At 45.4% G+C, this 23,696-nt stretch overlaps 1 protein-coding gene across 1 annotated transcript; it reads right to left on the bottom strand.

Annotated features, from left to right (window-relative positions):
- Positions 1 to 4,021: 4,021 nt before the first annotated feature.
- On the bottom strand, positions 4,022 to 9,494 carry LOC137412795 (thread biopolymer filament subunit alpha-like). The gene is made up of 10 exons (XM_078778601.1): positions 8,800 to 9,494; positions 8,307 to 8,524; positions 7,994 to 8,054; positions 7,649 to 7,744; positions 7,117 to 7,293; positions 6,903 to 7,028; positions 6,692 to 6,805; positions 5,302 to 5,408; positions 4,751 to 5,097; positions 4,022 to 4,372 (listed from the first exon to the last, which is right to left on the bottom strand). The coding sequence occupies exons 1-10, from the start codon at positions 9,433 to 9,435 to the stop codon at positions 4,347 to 4,349; spliced, it is 1,908 nt and encodes a 635-aa protein (XP_078634727.1). The 5' UTR covers positions 9,436 to 9,494; the 3' UTR covers positions 4,022 to 4,346.
- Between the last annotated feature and the right edge of the window lie 14,202 nt (positions 9,495 to 23,696).

Genomic DNA, 23,696 nt, shown 5'->3' with positions numbered 1-23,696 from the left:
TACATATGGAAGAAGGAGAAGTTTATTCATGAGAAAGCTTCAGCGATCACTGTATCGAGTACAAAGGTGGTCACCCATGTCCGGAATGTCCACATAGAAAGGATGGAAAAGACTCAGAATATGGATCGAGGACAACACGTAGATGAGGGACTTCATGCTGAAAACCATGATGCTGAACCGTTCCCTAAACCCGCTCATCGAGGACGAGTTGGACGCCATTCCAAAGGTTTCCAAAGAGGAGGAGGAGGAGGCGGAGACGGGCAGTAATGAGGAAGAGGTGCCAAGGTCCAACCTCACAGACCAGTTCCTGGGCGAGTTGCTGCAGGACCCGCAGTCGATTGTCGATCGGGTTCAAGACGCTGACCCAGTCGTGGAGAGGTACCTCAAGTTCAAGAGGGCCTTGTATGATGTCCTTCTCCCATACAAAGAGCTGCATCGAAATGTTGGGCAATGTGTCAGGCAGCTCCTCATCACCCATTTCTTCAGCATTGCTTCCTCCATTTCAAGACCACCTGCACCCTCTCCTGTTTTCCTCTCAGCGTCCTCACCAGCATTCTCACCAGCATTCTCACCAGCGTCCTCACATTCTCCTACCTCTCCTGACTCTCCCTTAGTGCACGATTTTGCATCATTTGGGTCGCCCTCAAAGTTCGAGGAATTCATGGGATTTTAATTCATCACCATCATCAACATCATCATCATTTGAAAGTTGCGTGTGTTTGTAAAATAAAATTGTTAAACGTTACATGATGGTGTTGTTTTTTTTTAACTTTCACGGTACGGTATGGTAAAGTTGGTTAAGCACTTGCATTCCTTCAATAAATTGGAAATGGTACCTGGTGTTGTGGTTTTTTGTTTTTTTGAAAGCATTTTTTGGGAAACTGTAATCATGCGCATTTGCAGTCGAAAACATTTTATACTTTAAAAAATTTCCTCTATGAATCTGGAACAGCCAGGAACCTATAACATATCCCCCTTTTCCCCATTGAAACAATGCCACGGCAAACATTCACAGGATTTTCATCGACCGCAGATTTTCAATGACCTTCACGGGTTTTCATCGACTTTCGAGGGTTTTTGTCAACACTTGCGGGGTTTGTCTCGCCATTTGCGGGACTTTCATCGACCTTCGCGGGTTTTTGTCGACACTGATGGGTTTTGTTTCGCCATTTGCAGGACTTTCATCGACCTTCGCAGATTATCGTCGACATTCTCTGGATTTGCCTGACCGTTTGCGGTTTGGTCCTCGTGGTTTGGTCCTCTCTATTCGTGGATTTTGCCTCGCGATTCGCGTTTTGGTCCTCTCTATTCGCGGATTTTGCCCCGCCATTCACGGTTTGGTCCTCTCTATTCGTGGATTTTGCCTCGCCATTCGCGGTTTTGTCCTCTCTATTTGCGGATTTTGCCTTGCCATTCACGGTTTGGTCCTCTCTATTCGTGGATTTTGCCTCGCGATTCGCGGTTTGGTCCTCTCTATTCGCGGATTTTGTCTCGCCATTCGTGGTTTGGTCCTCTTTATTCACGGATTTTGCCTCGCCATTCACGGTTTGGTCCTCTCTAGTCACGGATTTTGCCTCGCCATTCACGGTTTGGTCCTCTCTATTCGTGGATTTTGCCTCGCGATTTGTGTTTTGGTCCTCTATTCACGGATTTTGCCTCGCCATTCACGGTTTGGTCCTCTCTATTCGCGGATTTTGCCTCACCATTCGCGGTTTGGTCCTCTCTATTCACGGCTTTTGCCTCGCCATTCACAGTTTGGTCCTCTCTATTCGCGGATTTGCCTCGCCATTCACGGTTTGGTCCTCTCTATTCGCGGATTTTGCCTCGCGATTCACGGTTTGGTCCTCTCTATTGGCGGATTTTGCCTCGCGATTCGCGGTTTGGTCCTCTCTATTCACGGATTTTGCCTCGCCATTCACGGTTTGGTCCTCTCTATTCGCGGATTTTTCCTCGCCAATCGCGATTTGGTCCGCTCTATTCATGGATTTTGCCTCGCCATTCGTGGTTTGGTCCTCTCTATTCGTGGATTTTGCCTCGCCATTCACGGTTTGGTCCTCTCTATTCGCGGATTTTGCCTCGCCATTCGCGGTTTGGTCCTCTCTATTCGCAGATTTCGCCTCGCCATTCGCGGTTTGGTCATCTCTATTCGCGGATTTTCGCAACTCGGGAACCTATCCCCTCTTTTTCCATTGAAACAATGTCCCGCTATTTGTGGGTTTCACTATTTGTGGATTTTCCAGGAACGTATCCCTGGCGAACAGCGGGGTCCCACTGTATATATATATATACACTGGAACCCCGCTATAACGAACACCAGTATTACGAACTTCCGGATATAACGAACGAACTTCCTGTCCCCCGCATATTTAATGAGATTCTATTGTTTAACGTAAGGCAAATCAATATGGCGACACCGTCCCGTAAACGCAAGATCTTGTCAGTTGAAGACAAGCTCCGTGTCATTGATCGTCTCAGTCTTGGTGAGAAAGCAGCAAACCTTTCCAGAGAACCGATGAAGAAATTATCGCCTCCGTTCGTGAAACAACACTGCAGTGTGACATCGAAAGTGACTGATGACACCAATGAACCACAAGAAGTTCCAGCAACATCTGATGTAATTGCCGGACTTGAAACAGCACTTTCCTGGTTTGAAGGGCAACCAGTCGACAGCATTAAAGTTTTACAGCTCCGTCAGCTATTATCTTCTGCACGCAAAGAAAACGCCACCTCCAAGAGTAAACAATCCAAGATTACCAGTTTCTTCACGCAGTAAATTGAACATTCGGTGAATATTACATGTACTTCAACATTTTATTTATGTACTTGAACATGTACATGTACTTGAACATGTACTTGAATATTACATGTACTTGAACAATGACACAACAGCAATGCTTTTTTTCAGTTTTTTATTCCTACAATCGAACAATATAATGTACATAAATGAACAATACAAAGTACATAAATGAACAATACAATACAAAAATGAACAAAGTATATATATATATACACACACACACACACACACACACACACACACACACACACACACACACACACACACACACACACTATATATATATATATATATATATATATATATATATATATATATATATATATATATGTAAATATACATACACACACACACACACACATATGCACACAACTCATTCAACCAATTATATTGGATATTAACGGTACTTATCCCATCAAATCTGTGTCAAGGTACGAATATCTTCTTTCTGAACAGATGATATGTGCATGACACACAGTTGGGGCGATTTTTTGATGCCTTTTATATCGACCTCGTCGCAATTCACCTCTTTCAAGGAGGAGGCCATTTCTGGATAAATACAGCGTTTTTTGTAAGAATACTGGCTGATGATTGGCTGGGTGTAAAATACTACTACGCAGCGCGACCAATTCACTGCACCTTTGACGGCTACGCTATAAGAAAATAGTACTGATTTATTAACGGCAACTGCTACACATCGGAGCATCTAACCTCTGATCCAACCAAAAAGGAGGAACGTATGTTGAATTCATTACTCGCTAGAATGAAAATAACGAGGCTTATCGGATACTGATATCAAATGGTGAAACAGGAACATTGGAATTGCTCCAGGGCTTACAGCCTGAAGGTCACAAGCAAGGAATTCCACTGAGACTCATTTTCTCCTGATGTTTCAGGTGTTATCACTTTCAGGGCCTTTCTTAATCTGATAATTAAATAATTCCCAAAACACCAAACATTTGCTTCCTGTGATGCTTCAAATAACTTTGTTAATTTTCCATGAATAAAACCTTTTGTTGGAGTTGCCGGCTGATGGAAAGCAATACGAACCTTGACAAGGCCTTTATTCCCCTTTCCCCCTAATATTCCATTGGACCTCTGAGACCGAGCTGCATCCCTGGATCACAATATTATTTAGTGATTTCTAATAAATGGCTGAAAATCTCGACCTGAGAGTGACCGACTCGACTATTCCAATTGAGAGAAGACAAAACAACGACGATGTACAATTGTGTTGCTTTATGAGTTTCATCAAAGGCAAATTCCGCACAAACAACAAAGCAAATTCATTTTCCAGCAAAAATCACCAACATAACATGAGCATTCCTCCACAATTCCTCCACAATTCCCGATTGATGCAATTTCCGTGATTATTCCGACATTATCAACAACACAAGTGGTGATTCACCGTTAGTTCCTGCAAAGATTAAGGGAAAGAATGTTACTGCTTGAAGGGAAGTTATAATCATCGTCATCAATTTAATTTATTCACCAAACTAATGAAAACATTGAGGTCATTGTCCTTGGTGTTCAAATCTTGGAATATTTCTCAGTAGATCCGGGATGATGAACGAGCTGAAACAGAAACACACCAGTTACCAACCACCGGAACATCCATCAGGAGGAGATTGCAATGATTCCTACCAGACACAGATATGGGAATCATCCCAATCCCCATTGTATGGTGACTGCTCCATAAGATTAATTAAACACTTAGGAAGAGGAGGAGGAGGAGGAGGAGTGAGATTACTGGTGAGATGATGTTGGATGAGGTACATGCTCATTCATTGCTTCACAACTTGCTGGGATGCATGATCTAATCACCCACTTATGGCTTGCCAAGTAAAGCACGAGGACATCATCGGGATGCTACAGATCAAATCATTACGAGCTACCTCTTGGCAGACCCAGTCATTGCTCATTTACCTGGAAAATCTGTGCTCAATGTCTCACCTGAGCTGTAGCTTTTCCTGCTGCCGCTGTAACCTGCACGGCTCGAAGAAAGTCCAACTCCTGCAGAGAATCCAGAACCGTAACTGCCTCCTCCAACCGCAGCACCCATGGACATCCTGCTCATCGACATCCCCATTCCACCACCAAAACCGCTACCTCCACCATATCCTACAGCACCACCTCCTCCCATGCTCCTGAATCCATAACCACCGACTCCAGCCAGGCCACCTGCTCCAGCACCACCAGGAGCCATGGCGTAGGAAACACCAGCACCCGGAGCTGAAGCTAGTCCACCTGGGTATGTTCCTGTGTTGGTGGTGATGGTGATTCCTCCACCATGGCTTATTCTGGAGAAAGTAGAAAAGAGTTTGATATCAACACTGGAGGAAAACTGATATGAGATGGTTTTGTTTAACGTCATCCGTTCATTGAGAATATCTGAAGAACCACATTTATTATCTGATATCACGTTTTACCCTCGTCTTAGACATTTTAGTGTTACTATTGATCTGTATTATGAAAATCACTCAATAATCACGTGACCATCATACCTGGTCGCCTCACTGTCCAGAAGTTTCTTGTAAGCTAGAATCTCCACATCCAGAGACATCTTGGTGGCCAGAAGGTCTTGGTAGTCTCTGGCATACTGTGTGATTTGCTAAAAAGGGATTGTCATCAATGGGAGGTGAATGATCAGTAGATGAAGTTTGTATAATTTGCAGATGATTAATGAGTGATCGATAATAATACAATTCCATTTCAATATTTCTACATCATCAGGAAGAGTTTCGCTTCCACATGAACTTTATCCGTGGATAAAACACAGAAAATGAAAATTATTAGAAAACAATGTATTGTGAACAGGTGAGATGTGGGAGAGTGAACAGGTGAGATGTGGGAGAGTGAACAGGTGAGATGTGGGAGAGTGAACAGGTGAAAGGGGGAGAGTGAACAGGTGAGACGTGGGAGAGTGAACAGGTGAAAGGGAGAGAGTGAGCAGGTAAGATGTGGGAGAGTGATCAGGTGAGATGTGGGAGAGTGAACAGGTGAAAGGCGGAGAGTGACCAGGTGAGATGTGGGAGAGTGAACAGGTGAGATGTGGGAGAGTGAACAGGTGAGATGTTGGAGAGTGAACAGGTGAGATGTGGGAGAATGAACAGGTGAGATGTGGGAGAGTGAACAGGTGAGATGTGGGAGAGTGAACAGGTGAGATGTGGGAGAGTGAACAGGTGAGATGTGGGAGAGTGAACAGGTGAGATGTGGGAGAGTGAACAGGTGAGATGTGGGAGAGTGAACAGGTGAGATGTGGGAGAGTGAACAGGTGAGATGTGGGAGAGTGAACAGGTGAGATGTGGGAGAGTGAACAGGTGAGATGTGGGAGAGTGAACAGGTGAGATGTGGGAGAGTGAACAGGTGAAAGGGGGAGAGTGAACAGGTGAGATGTGGGAGAGTGAACAGGTGAGATGTGGGAGAGTGAACAGGTGAGATGTGGGAGAGTGAACAGGTGAAAGGGGGAGAGTGAACAGTTGAGATGTGGGAGAGTGAACAGTTGAGATGTGGGAGAGTGAACAGGTGAGATGTGGGAGAGTGAACAGGTGAGATGTGGGAGAGTGAACAGGTGAAAGGGGGAGAGTGAACAGTTGAGATGTGGGAGAGTGAACAGGTGAGATGTGGGAGAGTGAACAGGTGAGATGTGGGAGAGTGAACAGGTGAAAGGGGGAGAGTGAACAGGTGAAAGGGGGAGAGTGAACAGGTGAGATGTGGGAGAGTGAACAGGTGAGATGTGTGGGAGTGAATATAGGTGAGATGTGGGAGAGTGAACAGGTGAGATGTGGGAGAGTTAATACAGGTGAGATGTGGGAGAGTGAACAGGTGAGATGTGGGAGAGTGAACAGATGAGATAATTAATCAATCTATTGTTGACCCAGAAAACAGCCTCACCTTCTTGATTATCTCCACGTCCACCTTGAGGCTAGTTATCTTGTTGGTCCATTCATCAGACTGTGTCTGGATGTTTGTCTCAATGTGGGTAATCTCTCTCTCCAAGTCTGTGTTCTGATTTGAAACAAAAATCAGTTTAACATCATTTGTTTTGTGGTAATTAAGCAAAGACAAGTCACAAGGTACACATGGACAGCACAAGGTGACGTACCTTACTGTGGAGACGATCAATTTCACGGTGAACGGAGTCGATCTGGAGCTTGAACACGTGTATATGTTGCTTGGCTTGGATGATCGCTTGAGGACCAGACTGGACGGTGACGGCCATTTGTTGGATCTGGAAAAAGAAAAATCCATTCAGAAAATCATCAAATGTCCATTATGTTTGGTAGGGATGTCACGTGTCCTCACACCGTCATTCTTACCTGTGGCTGAACCTGGGCGAAGGCATCCTCGCGACTCTTTGTTGCAAGAACCTCGTAGTGGGTCTTGACTTCCTGTAAAGACGTTGTGAGATCTATAGCCTGGTTGGTGTTGTCCACCCGGATGGAATAGGCAGCTGTTGGTCCACCTGTGATGGTAGCTTGCACCTCACGTACACGCTGTGGGTACACGGGTGGTGGTGGTGGTGGTGGTGGAGGGTTTTGATATAATTATGACATTAAATACATTTTAAAAATGTCATTCCAGAGACCTTTGATGGACATCACAATTTGAAGATATCACCTTCAGTTCAGTTTACCTGTTGGAATTTGTTAATTTTCATGTGATTGCTCCAAATTAACATGGGAATGAAGATATATTCATCAGTGAGAGATAATTTTCCTTAAATCTGGAAAACCTTGAATGAATATTCCAAGTTGAGTTACTAATCTGACGATCCCTAAACTCCCAATTACACCTTGATGAAGAATCTTCTATTAAATGGAGAAATTCTACAACATCAAAGGATCTTACGGCATCGTAGATCTGCTTGGTGGTGTCAATCTGGGCATCCAAACCCTGGACCTTTGTCTGCAGGTCCACGATGGTCAAGTAGGTGTTGTCAATATTCTGTAAACATAAAAATGTCAACAAATCATTGAATATTCTGTTTAGGAACCACAAAGGTTTAACTTTCTCTTTTGATTGTACCTTACCTCACCTGTCAGGTATTCATTGATCACCATTATCTACTTGGTTTCCAAATACAGGACATTCTGTTACAAACATCACTCCATTAATCATGACTCCTCACTAAGTTGAACCACGTGGTGATCATCAGTTCTGTCCGATCTCCCACGGTTTGAGTTCAGCACTTACATCTTTGTGCGTGTTCCAGTCTGTCTCCAGTGTCCGTGTGATTTCCACTTGTTCTTCATATCTGAAGAAGATGTTCATATTCATGAGGAAATGATTCCATGACACGAAAACAACATCAAACAAGGTGTTATCTGCGGAAGTTCAGCTCTTTCAGGAAGTTTAGCTCTTTCACGAGCCTCGATCTTGTATACAAAAAAAAAAAAAAAAAAAAAAAAAGTGAGAGGATATCCAAGCTGCACATCTTCCTCGAGATGAATCTTAACTCAATAATGGGAATGACCATGTGTAATGTCCATCTGGTGCGGTTGTTTACTTGGTGGTGATGTCGTTGATGATGGTGGTCAGGTGATCAACCTCAGAATGAAGTGCTGTATTAGTGGTCTTAAGGTCTTGGATCTGTGTGTTGTAGGTCGCCGTCACTGTGCTTGCCACCACTGCTGTGTTCACAGGACCATCTGGAGAGTCACTGGGGTTGGTGATCATGGAGATCTGAGCTTTCAGGATGGCGTTGTGTTGCTCCAATGTCCGCACCTGGAGGGTACAAAGGGGACAATTTGGTGATAACGTGGTGCAGAAAGAGATGAAGGTGTTATAAAGGACTGCTCACAAGCAGGTAAGTTCACAAGCAGGTAAGTGAAAGGATGTTCCAGTAGATCAATAATTAGACATGTTAAATAACTCATTGTTTTCTGGAATTCAATGAACATCAATATCGATATAAATTTGGAAAGATGCGATGTGAGGATCACACGAGTGATTGATGGAAAGTATTCACAAAATTTGCCTGATGTCCAACATCACCTCACCTGATCAACCAGATTAGCAAACTTGGTGTTGAGGATCTGCAGGTCCTGCCTCTCCCGGGTGCGAGTGTGTTGGACTGTATCAGGAGAGGGTAGAGTTGCTGGGTCTATGTAACCTGGCCCGAGGGGACCTCCGAAGGGACCACCAAATGGGCCACCAACTGGACCACCAAATGGACCACCAAATGAGGGACCAGCAGTACTCGGCAGGAAGCTGTAATTGACGCCATATCCTCCAACGCTGGTTCCCGGGCCTCCAACACGACTGCGGAAAGCAGAGGTAATGGCGTGCAAGGCCTTTCCTGCTCCAACTCCTCGCAAGCTAACAGGAAGCCCCGCCGTACCGGACATAGAGAGGCCACCAACTCCCATTCCAGATCTGTAGCCACTCATCATGCTGCTCCCAAGCACTCGGGAAAGACCGGTTCCACCTACCGATCGCCCAAAACCAGCACTCACTGCACCTCCAGCACCACCTTGGTATCCCAGTACCCTCGTGATTCCACCGCTTGAGTAAGTTGTACCATAACGAACCGACCCTCCACTGACTTTGTGTGAGGAACCATGGCTGTAGCTCACACCCTGTCCTCGGCTGATACTCTTGGTGTGACTCGAGCTGACTGTATGGGAGATCGACATCTTGCTTGAGCTCCTTTTCCTGCTTCCACTGCAAACTCTGAGGTCCCTACCGTGTGCTGTTCTCCTGTACCTTATATAGCCCCAGCATGGGTATACCTCATCCAGATGAGCTCACGTTAAATGCAAAGGAGAAAACTTTCGTTGGGCCAAAATGCTTTTGGATCAAACCTCCAAACACCTTGAGGGCAAGAAATCTGGGCAGGTGATGACTATTCACACCTGGAAATGAATTCCCTTTACATTTCTGATCCCAAATATGAAATGATGGTAAAAATCGATATGAAATACTTGATGAGACTAAAGTGTTGTTTGGATGGTAAGTTTTATTATTTTAGCAAATGTTCCTCATCCTCAAATAGTTATCGATACTAAAGTTTCTAATTGTCAAATCGTAACTCTTCAAAATCGTCACATCAGATATAAAATTAATTTTAATCTACAACGAAATTGATTTATTATGTCCGCACATCGACAACCTGTTTAGATTGAGGTGGTGAATGGTTGCTCCATTGTGTTGAAGACCATAAGTACAGGTATTTTACACTACAAAGACCGTGTGTGGTCAATCATAATGTATAGTTTGTTTTGATGATGAATGAGGACATTAAGCCCGAAACACATCTGTCCTGCCAATTATGTCGATGTGCACTCTTTAATATTGTGACGGCCACTGGGTCCCGATCTTGGCACCAGTGTGACGGACGTCGTCTCAGGTTAACTCCAAAAGGACGGCGTGTCTCAGAGACCACAGTCGTCGGTCGCCATGGAACTCCCCATTGGGTCCCACTCCCAAAGTTGTGTTACCATATGAAAAAGGCCAAGTACGAGTGTGTCCCCTGCCGATGATTACGTAACTAATCGGAACTATTAGCCTGAGTGGAACCACTTCTAGGTTACCACTTCTAGCGCTTACCAAGCCCGATTGAACAAGTCAAGGCACAGTCTGATAAGAACGGGCTTTTCATGGCAAACAAGCAGGGAAGTATTTATAAAGGAGAAACAGGTCGATTGAAGCAATTATCTGCAACACCTACTACATTTCCCATTACCCTTACTCGACATATCTGCCCACGGAACCTTATCAGTGACTCAACAACTCTGCAGTAGCTTGTGCCGCATGCATGCATGGAAAAGAGAGAGGTGGAAATGGTCAAGCCAGCTGGAGAGAAAGAGAAAGCTGTGGATGTGTGCCATGCCCCTTCACACCTTGCACCGTCCCTGTGTATCTAGCACTGCCATTGGCCCTGACTGCTGGTCTTGGTATACGGAGCCCTCACGCTCCGCTCACCCGATACCTCCCCACAGTCGCCTCTGCGGCGCTTCCTCCGCGTGTACCACTGGAATGGCCATGGTGTGAACTAAATCATGGTTTTGGCAGGAAAACCCTGGAGGTGTACGAGACGAAGAGGGGGTAAATGTTTTGACGGGAAAATGCGGGACGTGTATGAGACGAAGAGGGGGTCAATGTTTTGGCCATGAGGAGCATCATGACGGATGAGCAGCACATCAAAGGTACGAGAGATGTTGAGTGTTTGAAAGATAAATAAAGCGGGAGAACGAGAGAAGCAAACAAGGAAATGAAAGGACGTGAAAGGACAGAAGTAGAATGAAAAGGAAAAGTGAATAAAGAGAAGGCAGAGATGAAAACCGATCAGACGAGAATGCACACTGTGAGAAACTCAAAGGGCTTAAGCCTGGCTGGTGACTCCTAACTCCAGGATTGACTGGAACTCCTCTCAACTCAAATCAACTCCTCTTTTTTTTTTTCTTTTCTTTTTTTGTATACAAGATCGAGGCTCGTGAAAGAGCTAACATTAATCGCACAAAAAGACAAACCGACACACAAAACACAAAAAACAAGGGGAGCGGCAGACAAGATGGGGAGAGAGGGGGAAGGACACAAACACAACATTTGAGAGCAGGGACATCGGGAGGACTTGGGGGGAGGTGGGAGAGGAATAAAACATATGAACACTGCAAGGACTCTGGGGTGAATTACCGGGGGTAGAAAAGATCAAGGTTTTCGATGGGGGAAGATAAGAGATGGTGGTGAACAGCTGTTTTAAAGACCTGGAGGGAGGAGTGGGATTGAAGGGAGTGGGGGAGTTTGTTCCAGAGGCGGGAGAAAAGGGGAATGAAAGAGTGAAGGTGAGCAGAGAGCCTAGACTTTGGCAGTTTAACCATAAGAGGGTTGCAGGCAGATCTTGTGTGACCTGAAGGAATATTGGGGGGACAGAGCACAGAGAGAGCTGGGGGAGCAAGGCTGGAGAGGAGTCGGTAGAAGACAGAAAGACCACCAACCTGCCTGCGGTGAGTGAGTGAAAGGCCCTCGGAGTTGACTACATCGCAGGAGATTCCAATGATTCTGAAAGCTTTGGCCTCAACAGCGTGAAGCCGAGCAAGGTGTGAGGCAGGAGCACCAGCCCAGAGGGGGGAACAGTATTCCATTGAGCTGCGGATGAAAGCCTTGTATGTGGTGAGGAGCTCAGGTGTGCCAAGGAAGGACTTCGCACGACGGAGGATGCCCAGTCGGCGACTGGCTTTGGAGGCCAGCTTGGAAATGTGGTTTTCCCAAGAAAGATCATGGCAGATAGTGAGACCCAAAAGCTTGAGCGACCCAAAAGCTTTCATTGGATTCTAGCCTCCCTCTTCTCACGTCCCCACCTCTGTCTATTGGAGCAATTTGCACCCACCGATAGACCCTTCCTCCACATCTGATCAGTCCGCTGACACTCCGACCTTTGGCGGAACCTGGTGATTGGATCTTGTAGTTTTTCTCTCTCAAGATGATTGATCGAGCCATGTGGCACTAGCTTGATTCCCAGTTTCCACCGAACCGGTTTGGGGCAGCTTTGAGTAGCGCTTGCACTGTGGATATATGTACGATGGAATGGCAAGGATGTTGTTTTAGCAGACGGATCATATGCGGTGTGCAATGTGAGAAATGGATGCAAGAAAGCAGGTGGAATAGGAAAAGGCACATATTGGATCTCGAACTAACGACTTGAAATGAATATCTGCCCCAATGAACACAGTATTTCCTTAAAAACTAAACAGAATACAACGATATAACCTTTTTTTCTCTTCTTCTCCTCCTCTTCTCTTTATAAGAGGTGAGGTCCAATTGTACCAAGCTACTGCCCTACCATGCCCATGATCCTCCTCAATTCCCCTCTGTCCTCAGCCAACCCTCTCCACCTTCCAACCAACCCCACCTTACTGTTATGCATCCTCACACAATTCTCCAATCTCAACCATGGTCTACCTCTTTTCCTCCTACCTTGTTCCCTCCACCTTTCCGCTCTCTTTGCCATTCCCTCTCCCCCCAACCACACCAAATGTCCACCTCATCTCAGCTGGCATTTCTCCAATCTCCCCATTAAGCTCATCTGCACAACAACCTCCTCCCTCAGTTCATCCATTCTCCTTCTATCCACCTTCTTCCCTCCTGCAATCCTCCACACCCAGTTGTTTATCTCAAACCTGCAACCCCTGTTGTTGTCTCTTTGTCAGTGCCACCATCTCCAGACCATAAAGGTAGGCCGCCATTATGCACAACATCAGAACCTTTCCTTTCATTCTCCTTGAAATTCGTCTGTCTGCCATTACGCCTCTACCCTCCTCCACACATTCATACCCACCGAAATCCTCCACCACACTTCTGCCTCTGAGTTATCATCCCTGGTCACTGTTCCCCCCCAGATAGACTCGGCCACTTTTCTCAGAAAATAACTACTGCAGGAATTTTTGGGGAAAAGTTGGTAAACCGGTTTTCCAAAACAATTTTGCTTTCATAAACACGAAAAAATTGTTTACCAAGCTCAGTTTTCAGGTGTAAGGCGTCAGGGTGCCGGACGGGGACCCAACTCGTTGTGCACCCCACTGACCACTTTCTCCAACCTCTACCCATGTGAAAGTGGTCTATTACATTTTATTTTCAGAAGCTACCAGCTCCATAATCACTGGAAACTTAAGTCTCCATCTTTTTATTCTTCTTTTCTGGTTTGGATTGGGATACATTAATGATTTCTACATCCGTCGGTACCTGAACTACATTTGCAGGCCCCAGTGCAATACAAGTTGCTTTTTTTACAACTGCATCGTTGTGTTGAGCACCCCATGCACAGCCACATGAGATGAACTCTTCACAAATGTCTGGTACTGGTGGCAGAGACATGAGTTGTGGCATCAGCTTATTATCCTGTAATATCTATCCATGGCCAACTGCTGAAGGCAGGTGTGAGTGGGTACACATGGCTTGTCTCCATACCATAGCCTGGTAGTGAGCCCTCAGTATGTGAAATCTCACTGCATCAGATGTGGGAGGGAGTGCTTCAGGAGATATACATTTGCAAAACAGTCTTGCACGGACCTCATCACAGATAATTGTGTCATCCTGATGATACATTTTTACAAATGAATTGTTCTGCAGACTTTATGGTGTCATCAGTGAGTAGGTGCCTTCCCAAGTTTGCCAGCAGATGACGATTATTCTTGAACACTTCCCATGATGTTCTCTTGCTGTGACCTGCAATGTTAGAAACTGTGTCACACCCAGTTATTGTGTGAAAGGGAATCAGCAAGTCATAATAATAATAATAATAATAATAATAATAATACATGTATTTTATATAGCGCTTTTCAAGAAGCCCAAAGGTGCTTTGACAGAGTACAAAAAACAAGTGCAAAAAGACAAAAATCAATAGGTAAATAATCAAAGCAAAAGGAAGGAGAAGGAGAAGAGATAGTCAGGGGTTAAATGTTGAATGCAGTGTTGAACAGGTGGGTCTTGAGTGATGTTTTGAATGTGGTGAGTGAGGAGGAGTCTCTGATGGTGTGAGGTAGTGAGTTCCAGAGGGTGGGAGCAGCGATGGAGAAGGCCCTGTCCATAGTCCTCTTGATCACAGCACCGTTTGTTTCATCCATGCTTCTCCGTGTAACTTTGGCTAAAGAAGTGTCTATCCGCAAGCTCTATAACTTAGTGTATGCCCCGCCTTATGAAATAACTGCACCAGTTGCTTCGAGCGTGTTGCCTGGTATAAAGTGCTAGCAAGGCCAATATGTTTTGGGGTCCACTTCTTGCCTCCAGAAGTAATATACACTAAATCTTGACACACACTAAGAACGCGAGACTGTACTTCAGAATCAAAGTCCTCAGTACTTTCGTTGGGCGTTTCAGTTTCCTCTTCTTCTAGTAATAGTTCATCACCATCATCTGTACCTGACGAGGACATGTGTTCAAAAACTTCTTGTCCACCAATAAGAAGATGTATGAACATGTACAGGCTCTCTGGTACACATGATATTGCATCTTCTTGCGGACAGACAAACCTTTATAAGGTGGTTGACTATATATCAGATCGTAATTTCAGTGCTATGTGAACCATTGACAAGAACTCCTCATCATTTGCCTTAAAATGTGGAACTGGAGAGATTATTTCCTCGTCATTCTGGCTTGTCATTTTGGAGATAGGTACATGGGAAAATTTGTTCGGTACCAAGACCATTTTTCTATCACCTGGAGCTTGGTCATGTAGTACGATGAAGTCATATACATCCCTGTTGTGTGTGGAAAGCTGTCCTCTAAATGTCATTCGACGGCTGAACAAATATTGTGGAACATCCACTCCAGCTTCAATGGCAAGTTCACAGTAGCGATTCCACACTTGGGAAAGTTCTAGTACGTGGCCTTGACTGGCAGCATATTTCAACTCCTTGGTCAGCCAGATCATCGGTAGGTCAGTGTTCTGTGCTTCTTTCTTCGTTTTAGTTGTGGTTCGCAAGAATTGCTTGTAACAATTTGGGTGATACTTTCCTTCAGCAACTATAAGAACATGTACCCCAGCAAGACGGACACTAAGCTGCTGGTCATATTTTGAAGAATCGAGTATCTCCTTGCTCATTTTCAATGTTGCTACTGAAGAAAGTTTCACTTTCGAATCAGAGTCTTGCCAGAACATGCATGCTTTCCAGTTCATGGCCTTCATGTGACTGCGTAAACTTGTAGCAGTACTGTGAGCTTCTGCAGTGGTTGAACCCTTGAAACTTGAGGATGGAGCACTCTCAGTACTGGTTGATTGTTCAAGGCGTTAGATTTTTTCCTTTGTCTGTGTACACAGCCTAACATGATTTATGCCACACTAGTAGTGCCTGCAAGAAATCAGCACTTAGCACGAATATGATTCTATCAATCACATCACGATTCTTTTCGTCTCTTAATTTGTGGTGTGCCGATATTACTTCGCGAAGAAACGAGTCCTTCTTCTGTGGCTTCAAAAAGTTTATCTGATTTACTCTGCTGGCAAATAATGCAGTCTTCATATGCTACACACCAGCTGCTGGTCTTTTCAGTTGCATTAACGACTGCATTCTGACCTGAAATGGAATATATATTAATATAATTAGACAATATAATAATGGTAATAATAATAATTATAGTAATAATCTTACTATAATTCATCAAATGTCTGTCTGTCTGTCCGTTTGAAGGTACCGTAAAAACGGCTCAACCGATCGCAATGATATTTTGGGTGGGTATTTCTGGGACCCCTGGGAGTAAAACAGGCTATATAGTTTTTCCAATTTTCCAGTTTTTCCAAACACGATGGAATATTATTTACCGATATGAACAGTGATGTGGCTTTTATTGAAATTCTACAAATACTGTTTAGATTTTGATGAGAATTATGAACCTGCCCCAAATGAGGAAGTGGACACTTCCATTCCATTCCATTCCACTTCCAAATGTTGCGGATCTCGACGCCGGCCTTCTCCCCTTACCAAGGGGGGATTAGTCCCCTTGTCTTTGACTGGCCTGGCGGGACCCGGGATCCATAACGTCCTTCCCGGACAGCGCGAAATAGGGTATTAGGACTAGAATCGCTATTACCTAATTACTCGCGCTGCCCTGAAACGAGGAAATAAGCCCCGCACGAACCACGCGTGTTGAGACGCCGAGCGGTGCATACACACGATCCGTGCCATTTATATGGTGAACCCGGTTCTAGCGATCTTATTCCTGCCACGCTTAGTCAATGGATAAATCACAAAAGCAGTCGAATTGGAAAAAGGAAGAACAGATTTATTTACACTATTCACAACGGTTCAGAGAAAAAGGGGACACAGTGCAGCCTTAAAACAGTCTTAACTTAATACCCAGGACAAACGGGCCTGTCACAACACACACTCACACGGGGTTTGCAGCTGCAGGATGATGTTCACCACGTCCAGGAATGGCTCCCGTGCAGCTCCCTCCGGTCTCCGGCTTGTCCCGTGCAGATGGTAAGTAGTGAAGGCAGGAGCTCTCCGCGTGTCGTTTGGACGCACGAGGTTATTACACGATTTGGTAGGGAGCGGACTTCGGCAGTTAATCACTGGCAGGTATTACCGGGTTTACTCGCGTGGCTGAAGTAGGCGCTATTCGCCACCGGCGCGTCTGGCTGCAGCCGTGCACTTGTATCGCCAACGCCTCTTCTTCCTCCTCTCTGGCGCGTACGTTATACTGTGCGAGTTACAGTTCAATGCCTCCAACCGCGTATCGCACGAAGTTCTCTCCACACAAGTGCTCACAATGCGCTCGCCCCCTCAAGTCCTGACCAAGTCCTTTTCCAACGAGTCCTCTTGATAAGTCCTTTGCGAGTCCTAACCGCTTTGCGAGTTACGAGGTGGACAGATGACGGCAATGCACGGGATTGATAATATCCCAATACAACCGTCAATCAATCGTAATGTTTAATCGTTGAACGCTAATCGTGTTAATCGTTTTGTTAGAGTATCAATTGATGATTGGAATGGAGTGAATACAATTACTATTTTGAATTCGTAATTGTGTCCACCCAACCGTATGGAACTTCACATCAGGATTTAAATATTTGTTTATGTCACGAATGTTGTTAAAAGTTAATTTTTTTATATTAATCTTACTATAATTCACCAAATGTCCATCTGTCTGTCTGTTCGAAGGTACCGTAAAAACTGCTGAACCGATTGCAAATATATTTTGGGTGGGTTATCCTGGGACCCCTGGGAGTAAAATAGGCTATTTAGTTTTCCCAATTTCAGCTTTGGTCTCCAGCATTCTCAGGTTTGGACTCCCGCATAACATTCGCGTTCGCATAACGTTCATTGTGACGATGTTCTCATTGTGACGATGTTGTGATGATGTATGTGTCCACGGTAGTGTTTGACATGACGGTGTGAACGTAATTTCGTAATGTTTTTCGTTTCGTAATCCTTTAATGAACGTTTAATGTTTAATGAACTTTTAATGCCCTTCAATGTCCGGGGCCGCACACGCGCTACACTTGACGGGCCAGCGTGTATCTTGCCCTACGCCGTCATGCTTGGGTAAACCGCTGAGCCCCATCCGTGATGGGGACTGGGGCTTGAGACACTGAGACAGTGTCCCACGAATGAGGAATTCCCAGTAAGCGCGAGTCATCAGCTTGCGTTGATTAAGTCCCTGCCCTTTGTACACACCGCCTGTCGCTACTACCGATCGGACGGTTTGATGAGATCCTCGGATCAGCCCCTGCACGGGCCGTTCTCGGCTTGTGCCGGTGCACTGAAAAGATGAGCGAACTTGACTGTCTAGAGGAAGTAAAAGTCGTAACAAGGTTTCTGTAGGTGAACCTGTGGGAGGATCATTATCAGGACAACATGAGAGCGAGTGAGACGCTAGACGTACGTGGTACGTGATCGTCCGTGTACTGTTTAGCCATGTACTGTTTAGATTTTGATGATTTGCATGTGATATGATTCAACGGATGTTTAAAATAAAAAAGCCTTCAATTTCTGATATTTTACCTTTCAATTTGGGCTTTCCAATTGAAGCCCCGCCCGTAGGGCGGGTACTGTTGCTAGTATATATAATGGAGGTGCTGCCTGTGAGGCTCTCAATCCCCTTGACTTTTTTCACATTTTGTTGTGTTACAGCCTGAATTATTTAAAATGGATTAAATTGAGATTTTTTGTCACTGATCTTAACATAATACCCCATAATGTCAAAGTGGAATTTTTTTTCAGAAATGTTTACAAAATAATTAAAAATGAAAACCTGAAATGTCTCGAGTGAATAAGTATTTACCTTCTTCAATATAACACTCCAAATTGAGCTCAGGTGCATCCAATTTCCTTTGCTCATCCTTGAGATGTCTGTACAACTTGAATGGGGTCCACCTGTGGCCAATTCAATTGATTGAACATGATTTAGAAAGAAACACCTCTCAAAATAAGGTCCCACAGTTGACAGTGAATGTCAGAGCAGAAACTCTACCATGAAGTTGAAGGAACTGTCCGTAGAACTCTGAGATATAATTGTGAGGAGGCAAAGATCTGGGGAAGGGTATAAACAATTTCTAGTGTTGAAAGTTCCCAAGAGCACATTGAGCTCCATCATTAGGAAATGAAAAGAATATGGAACTACTCAGACTTTTCTTAGAGCTGCCCTTCCGACCAAACTGAGCAACCAGGCAAGAAGGACCTTGGTCAGGGAGGTGACCACGAACTTGATAACCACTCTGACCGAACTAGAGTTCCTTGGCTGAGATGGGAGAACCTGCCGGATGGACAAAAGTCTATGCAACACTTCACAAATCTAGGTTTTATGGAAGAGTGACCAGACGGAAACCACGACTGAGAAAAATGCACATGACAGCACACTGGAGTTTGCAGAAACACTCAGAGCATGAGGCAAAATATTATATGGTCTGATGAGAGGAAAAATTAAACTCTTTGGCCTGAATGCATAGCGCTACATCTGGTGGAGACCGAGCACAACTCATCACTCATCTGGCACCATCCCTACCGTGAAGCGTGATGGTGGCAGCATAATGCTATGGGGATGTTTTTCAGTGACAGGGACTGTGAAACTTGTAAGGATAGAGGGAACATTGAATGGAGTGGACGGATGCAAACCAAATACAGGCAAATCCTTGAGAAGAACTTGCTTCAGAGTGCAAAATACCTCAGACTGCGGTGAAGATTTATATTCTTACAGGACAACGACCCCAAGTACCTATATATATATAGGAGTGTATGCTGGATCAGCACGTCGCTGCATCCTTGGACGACTCCTCAGCACCATCCCAACACACACCCACTGTGTGCTACGGAATGAGGTGTTTTTACTGCGGTCAGAGTGCAAATCCTGCCACCAATCTCCTTGAGAGAGAACCCAGTACCCTGGTACTCATTTCGCCGACCTCGGAAGGATGACACACTGAGTCAAACCCACCTGATATTAATTCAGAAGCTGAACGGGATTCCAACTCAGGACCTTGGGATCCCAAGCCCGCCGCCTTAACCATTAGGCCAACACCAGGTATGACCTCAAGTATACAGCCAAAGAAACACTGGAATGGCTTCAGAACAAGAACGTGAAAGTCCTTGAGTGGCACAGCCAAAGTCAAGACTTGAATCCCATTGTGAATCTTTGGAAAGACTTCAAGATTGCTGCTCACTGACGCTCCCCATCCAATTTCACAGAGCTTGAGCAAATCGGCCAGGAAGAATGGGAGAAACTCTCCAAACCCAGATGTGCAAAGCTGATACAGACATACCGAAGAAGACTCGAAGCTGTAATCGGCTTGTACAAAATATTGACTCAGGGGGTTGAATATTATGTAAACTAGAACGGCACACAGGAGAGCGCATACAGTGCATTCAGAAAGTATTCAGACCCCTTCACTTTTTTCACATGTTGTTATGTTGCAGCCTTATGCTGAAATCGTTTTTATTCATTTTTTCCCCTCATCAATCTACACTCAATACCCCATAATGACAAAGAGAAAAAAGGATTTTAGAAAGTTTTGCAAATTTATTAAAAAGAAAAACTGAAATATCACATTGACATAAGTATTCATACCCTTTGCAATGACACTTGAAATTTAGCTCAGATGCCTCCCATTTCTCTTGATCATCTTTGAGATGTTTCTACACCTTGATTGGAGTCCACCTGTGGTAAATTCAATTGATTGGACATGATATGGAAAGGCACACACCTGTCTATATAAGGTCTCTCAGCTGACAATGCATATCAGAGCAAAAACCAAGCCATGAGGTCGAAGGAACTGCCTGCAGAGCTCAGAGACAGGATTGTGACGAGGCACAGATCTGGGGAAGCCTACAAAAAAATCTCTGCTGCATTGAAAGTTCCCAAGAGCACAGTGACCTCCATAATTCTTAAATGGAAGAAGTTTGGAACAGCCAGGACTCTTCCTAGAGCTGGCCGCCCGGCCAAACTGAGCAATCGGGGGAGAAGGGCCTTGGTAATAGAGGTGACCAAGAACCGGATGGTCACTCTGGCTGAGCTCCAGAGATCCTGTGAGGAGATGGGAGAAACTTCCAGAAGGACAACCATCACTGCAACACTCCACTGATCTGGGCTTTATGGCAGAGTGGCCAGACGGACACCTCTCCTCAGTGAAAGACACATGAAAGCCCACGGAATCTTGTTTCTCACAGTCTGAGAGTTCTTTAGTGCTTTTTTGCAAACTCCAAGCGGGCTTTCATGCCTGGCTGAGGCTGATGGCGCCGCGTATGGTCGCCACGTGTTGCGCTCCTCACCGACTTTGCAGCTTTTTGCTTATTTTACTATTTTTAAGTGTTATTCTTATATCTAAAGCAGCCAGTTACATTAGATATGACAGAGACACGATGTTGGATCCAAAAAACTTGGCGATCATTCACATTAAGCCAGAGTTTTTCCACCGGGACCCTGTTTTCATTCACGACGCAGAGGACCCACACACAATAGCGGCGTTACCAGGGGGGAGGTGTCGGAAACGTCGCCGAAGGAGAGGAACAAGAGCCGGGGTGCTGCTGAGGCTGAGGCGGCGTGCCAACCACCCTCCGCTTCCCAGCATTCTGCTAGCCAATGTACAGTCCCTGGACAACAAGCTGTGCGAGTTGAGAGCAAGGATCTCCTTCCAGCGGGAAACAAGGGATTGTAACATCATCTGCCTTACAAAAACTTGGTTGTCGCAAGATATTCTGGACCACGCCATCATACCCTCGGAGTTTTCAGTGGTCTGCGTGGACAGGTCAAAATAACTCTCTGGTAAGCGCAAGGGAGGGGGTGTATGTTTCATGGTTAACAATGCTTGGTGCGATCCTAAGAACGTTCATTCCCTCAAGTCTTTTTGCTCCCCAGACCTGGAATATCTTGTGCTCCTGTGTCGGCCATTCTGGCCGCCCAGAGAGTTCACGGCTATTGTTGTGATAGCTGTGTACATCCCGCCCCAAGCCGACACGGACCTGGCACTCAAGGAACTGTATGGGTCAATTCGTAACCTGGAAGACAAGCACCCAGAGGCCGCTTTCATCATGGTTGGGGACTTCAACCAAGCGTCTCTGAGGAAGGTATTACCTAAATACTTTCAACACATCGACGTTAACACACGGGGAAACAGCGTACTCGACCATTGCTACTCTCCCTTCCGCAATGCCTTCAAACCCCTCCTCCGCCCACTGTCCGGCAAATCGGATCACTCCTCCATCCTGCTCCTGCCCGCCTATAGGCAGAAGCTGAAGCAAGTAGCACCCTCCGTGAGGACGATCCACCGCTGGCCTGACCAATCGCTCACCGTATTACAGGACTGTTTTGATCACGCGGACTGGAAGATGTTTCGTGATGGGTCAGAAAACAACAGTGACGAGTACGCGGAAACAGTCATTGGATTGATTCGGAAGTGTACAGAGGACGTTGTCCTCACAAAAATAGTCCGGGTGTATCCAAACCAAAAGCCAAGGATCAACAGTTCTGTTCGAACTACCCTCAAAGCAAGAAACACCGCCTTCGCCTCGGGAGACGAAGCGGAAGTAAAGAAAACCCACTACGACCTTCGCAGAGTGATCAAGGCAGCAAAGCGAAAATACAGAGAAAAGATTGAGACACAGCTAAGTGAGACATGTTGTGATTGGTACTACGTACTGCGTAGTGATGTCTGGGGGCGTGACTTCAGTGGTTAATGGCGGCTCGTCATGATGGCCGTGTGCTCTAGCTTGGTATTGTCTTTAATAAACCACTTGATTAAAGGTGATTCCTGAACTTACTACATGGTGGCAGCGCGGGATCGTGAAGATCAACAAGCAGTTTGACGTTTGGTCTTGTTTTCTTTGCGGATTACCACGGCGGCACATTCCGTGTTTTTTTCAACATGGCGAAGTTCCCGACAATGGACTGGTCCAGCTTGGATCTGGTGGAGACCTTCAAGTTATTCAAGCAACGAATGAACTTGGTGCTGTCGGACGAGGGCATCGATATTAAAGCCAGACAGGCCATAAAAATTCAGGTTGCTGTGGGAGACGAAGGACTGAGGCGGATCAATGCATCGACTCTGAGTGAGGATGATAAAAAGGATCCGGATAAATTATATAAATTATTCCAGGATCAGTTGGACATTCATGTAAACTTTCGGATTCACCGGCTGGAAATGATGAGATTCCGGCAGCAAGAAGGAGAGTCCATTGATGATTTCGTCAACCGATGCCGACGGAAGGGAAGGTTGTGAAATTTCTCCGAAGCAGAACTCTCGGAACGGATTATCGAGTTGATTGTTGCGAGCACCCCACATGATGATTTTCAAAAGCATCTGCTCGACCAGGAGGTCGGGTACGACATGGACCTGGTTTTAAGTGAGGGACGCAAGTACGAAGCAATGGTAATCGGAAAGCAGGCCATCCAGAAGATGGAAGGGCCTTCATCGTCTGTGAATGCCATGACACATCGACAAAAGTGCAAAAAGTGTGGACTATCACATCCACCACGGAACTGCCCAGCATACAATGATTATTGTAAGTATTGTGGTGAACTGGGACACTGGGCCCGTTGTTGTGAAAATCCCAAACGAAGCACGAGATATGCTGATGGATACGAGTGGAGCCGCCATCCTGCAATGGGTGGAAGAGGCCGTCGAGTCATCAAAAGCAAGTTGAGAGGTATGCTTCGGGGAAGTAACAATAATGGGACCTCGGTGAATGAAGTGTCGGGGTATTGTACTGAAGGCGATGAAGACAGTTACGAAAGTGACACTGACGCATATGAACACACCAAGCCGTTTCACGTGATCAGGGTATCCGCACTGTGGATGAAGGAGACGAGGGATGAAGTGTACACATTGTTGAACATTGTATGCCCTGACATGAGAGGTGTATACAAACTGCAGTTGAAAGTGGATACAGGTGCGTCAGAGAATACTTTGCCAACGCGTATTGTGAAGGACATGTATGGAAACAAATGGATGTCAAAACTGACTCCGCTT

The sequence above is a fragment of the Myxine glutinosa genome, chromosome 5 (genome assembly GCF_964187855.1).
Source record: "Myxine glutinosa chromosome 5, kmMyxGlut1.1, whole genome shotgun sequence".
Lineage (NCBI taxonomy): Eukaryota > Metazoa > Chordata > Myxini > Myxiniformes > Myxinidae > Myxine > Myxine glutinosa.
Note: the sequence above shows the minus strand (reverse complement) of the source record. Positions and strands in the feature narration are given on the sequence as shown.

What these genes read in the sequence shown, in the direction of transcription:
- LOC137412795 (XM_078778601.1), bottom strand. Translation starts at nt 9,435, where the DNA reads ATGTCGATCTCCCATACAGTCAGCTCGAGTCACACCAAGAGTATCAGC. An exon ending in ACTGGAACACGCACAAAGAT is followed by an intron (nt 7,745 to 7,993) that starts GTAAGTGCTGAA and finishes TTATGTTTACAG; the next exon opens with AATATTGACAACACCTACTT. An exon ending in CCAAGCAGATCTACGATGCC is followed by an intron (nt 7,294 to 7,648) that starts GTAAGATCCTTT and finishes GTGTACCCACAG; the next exon opens with CGTGTACGTGAGGTGCAAGC.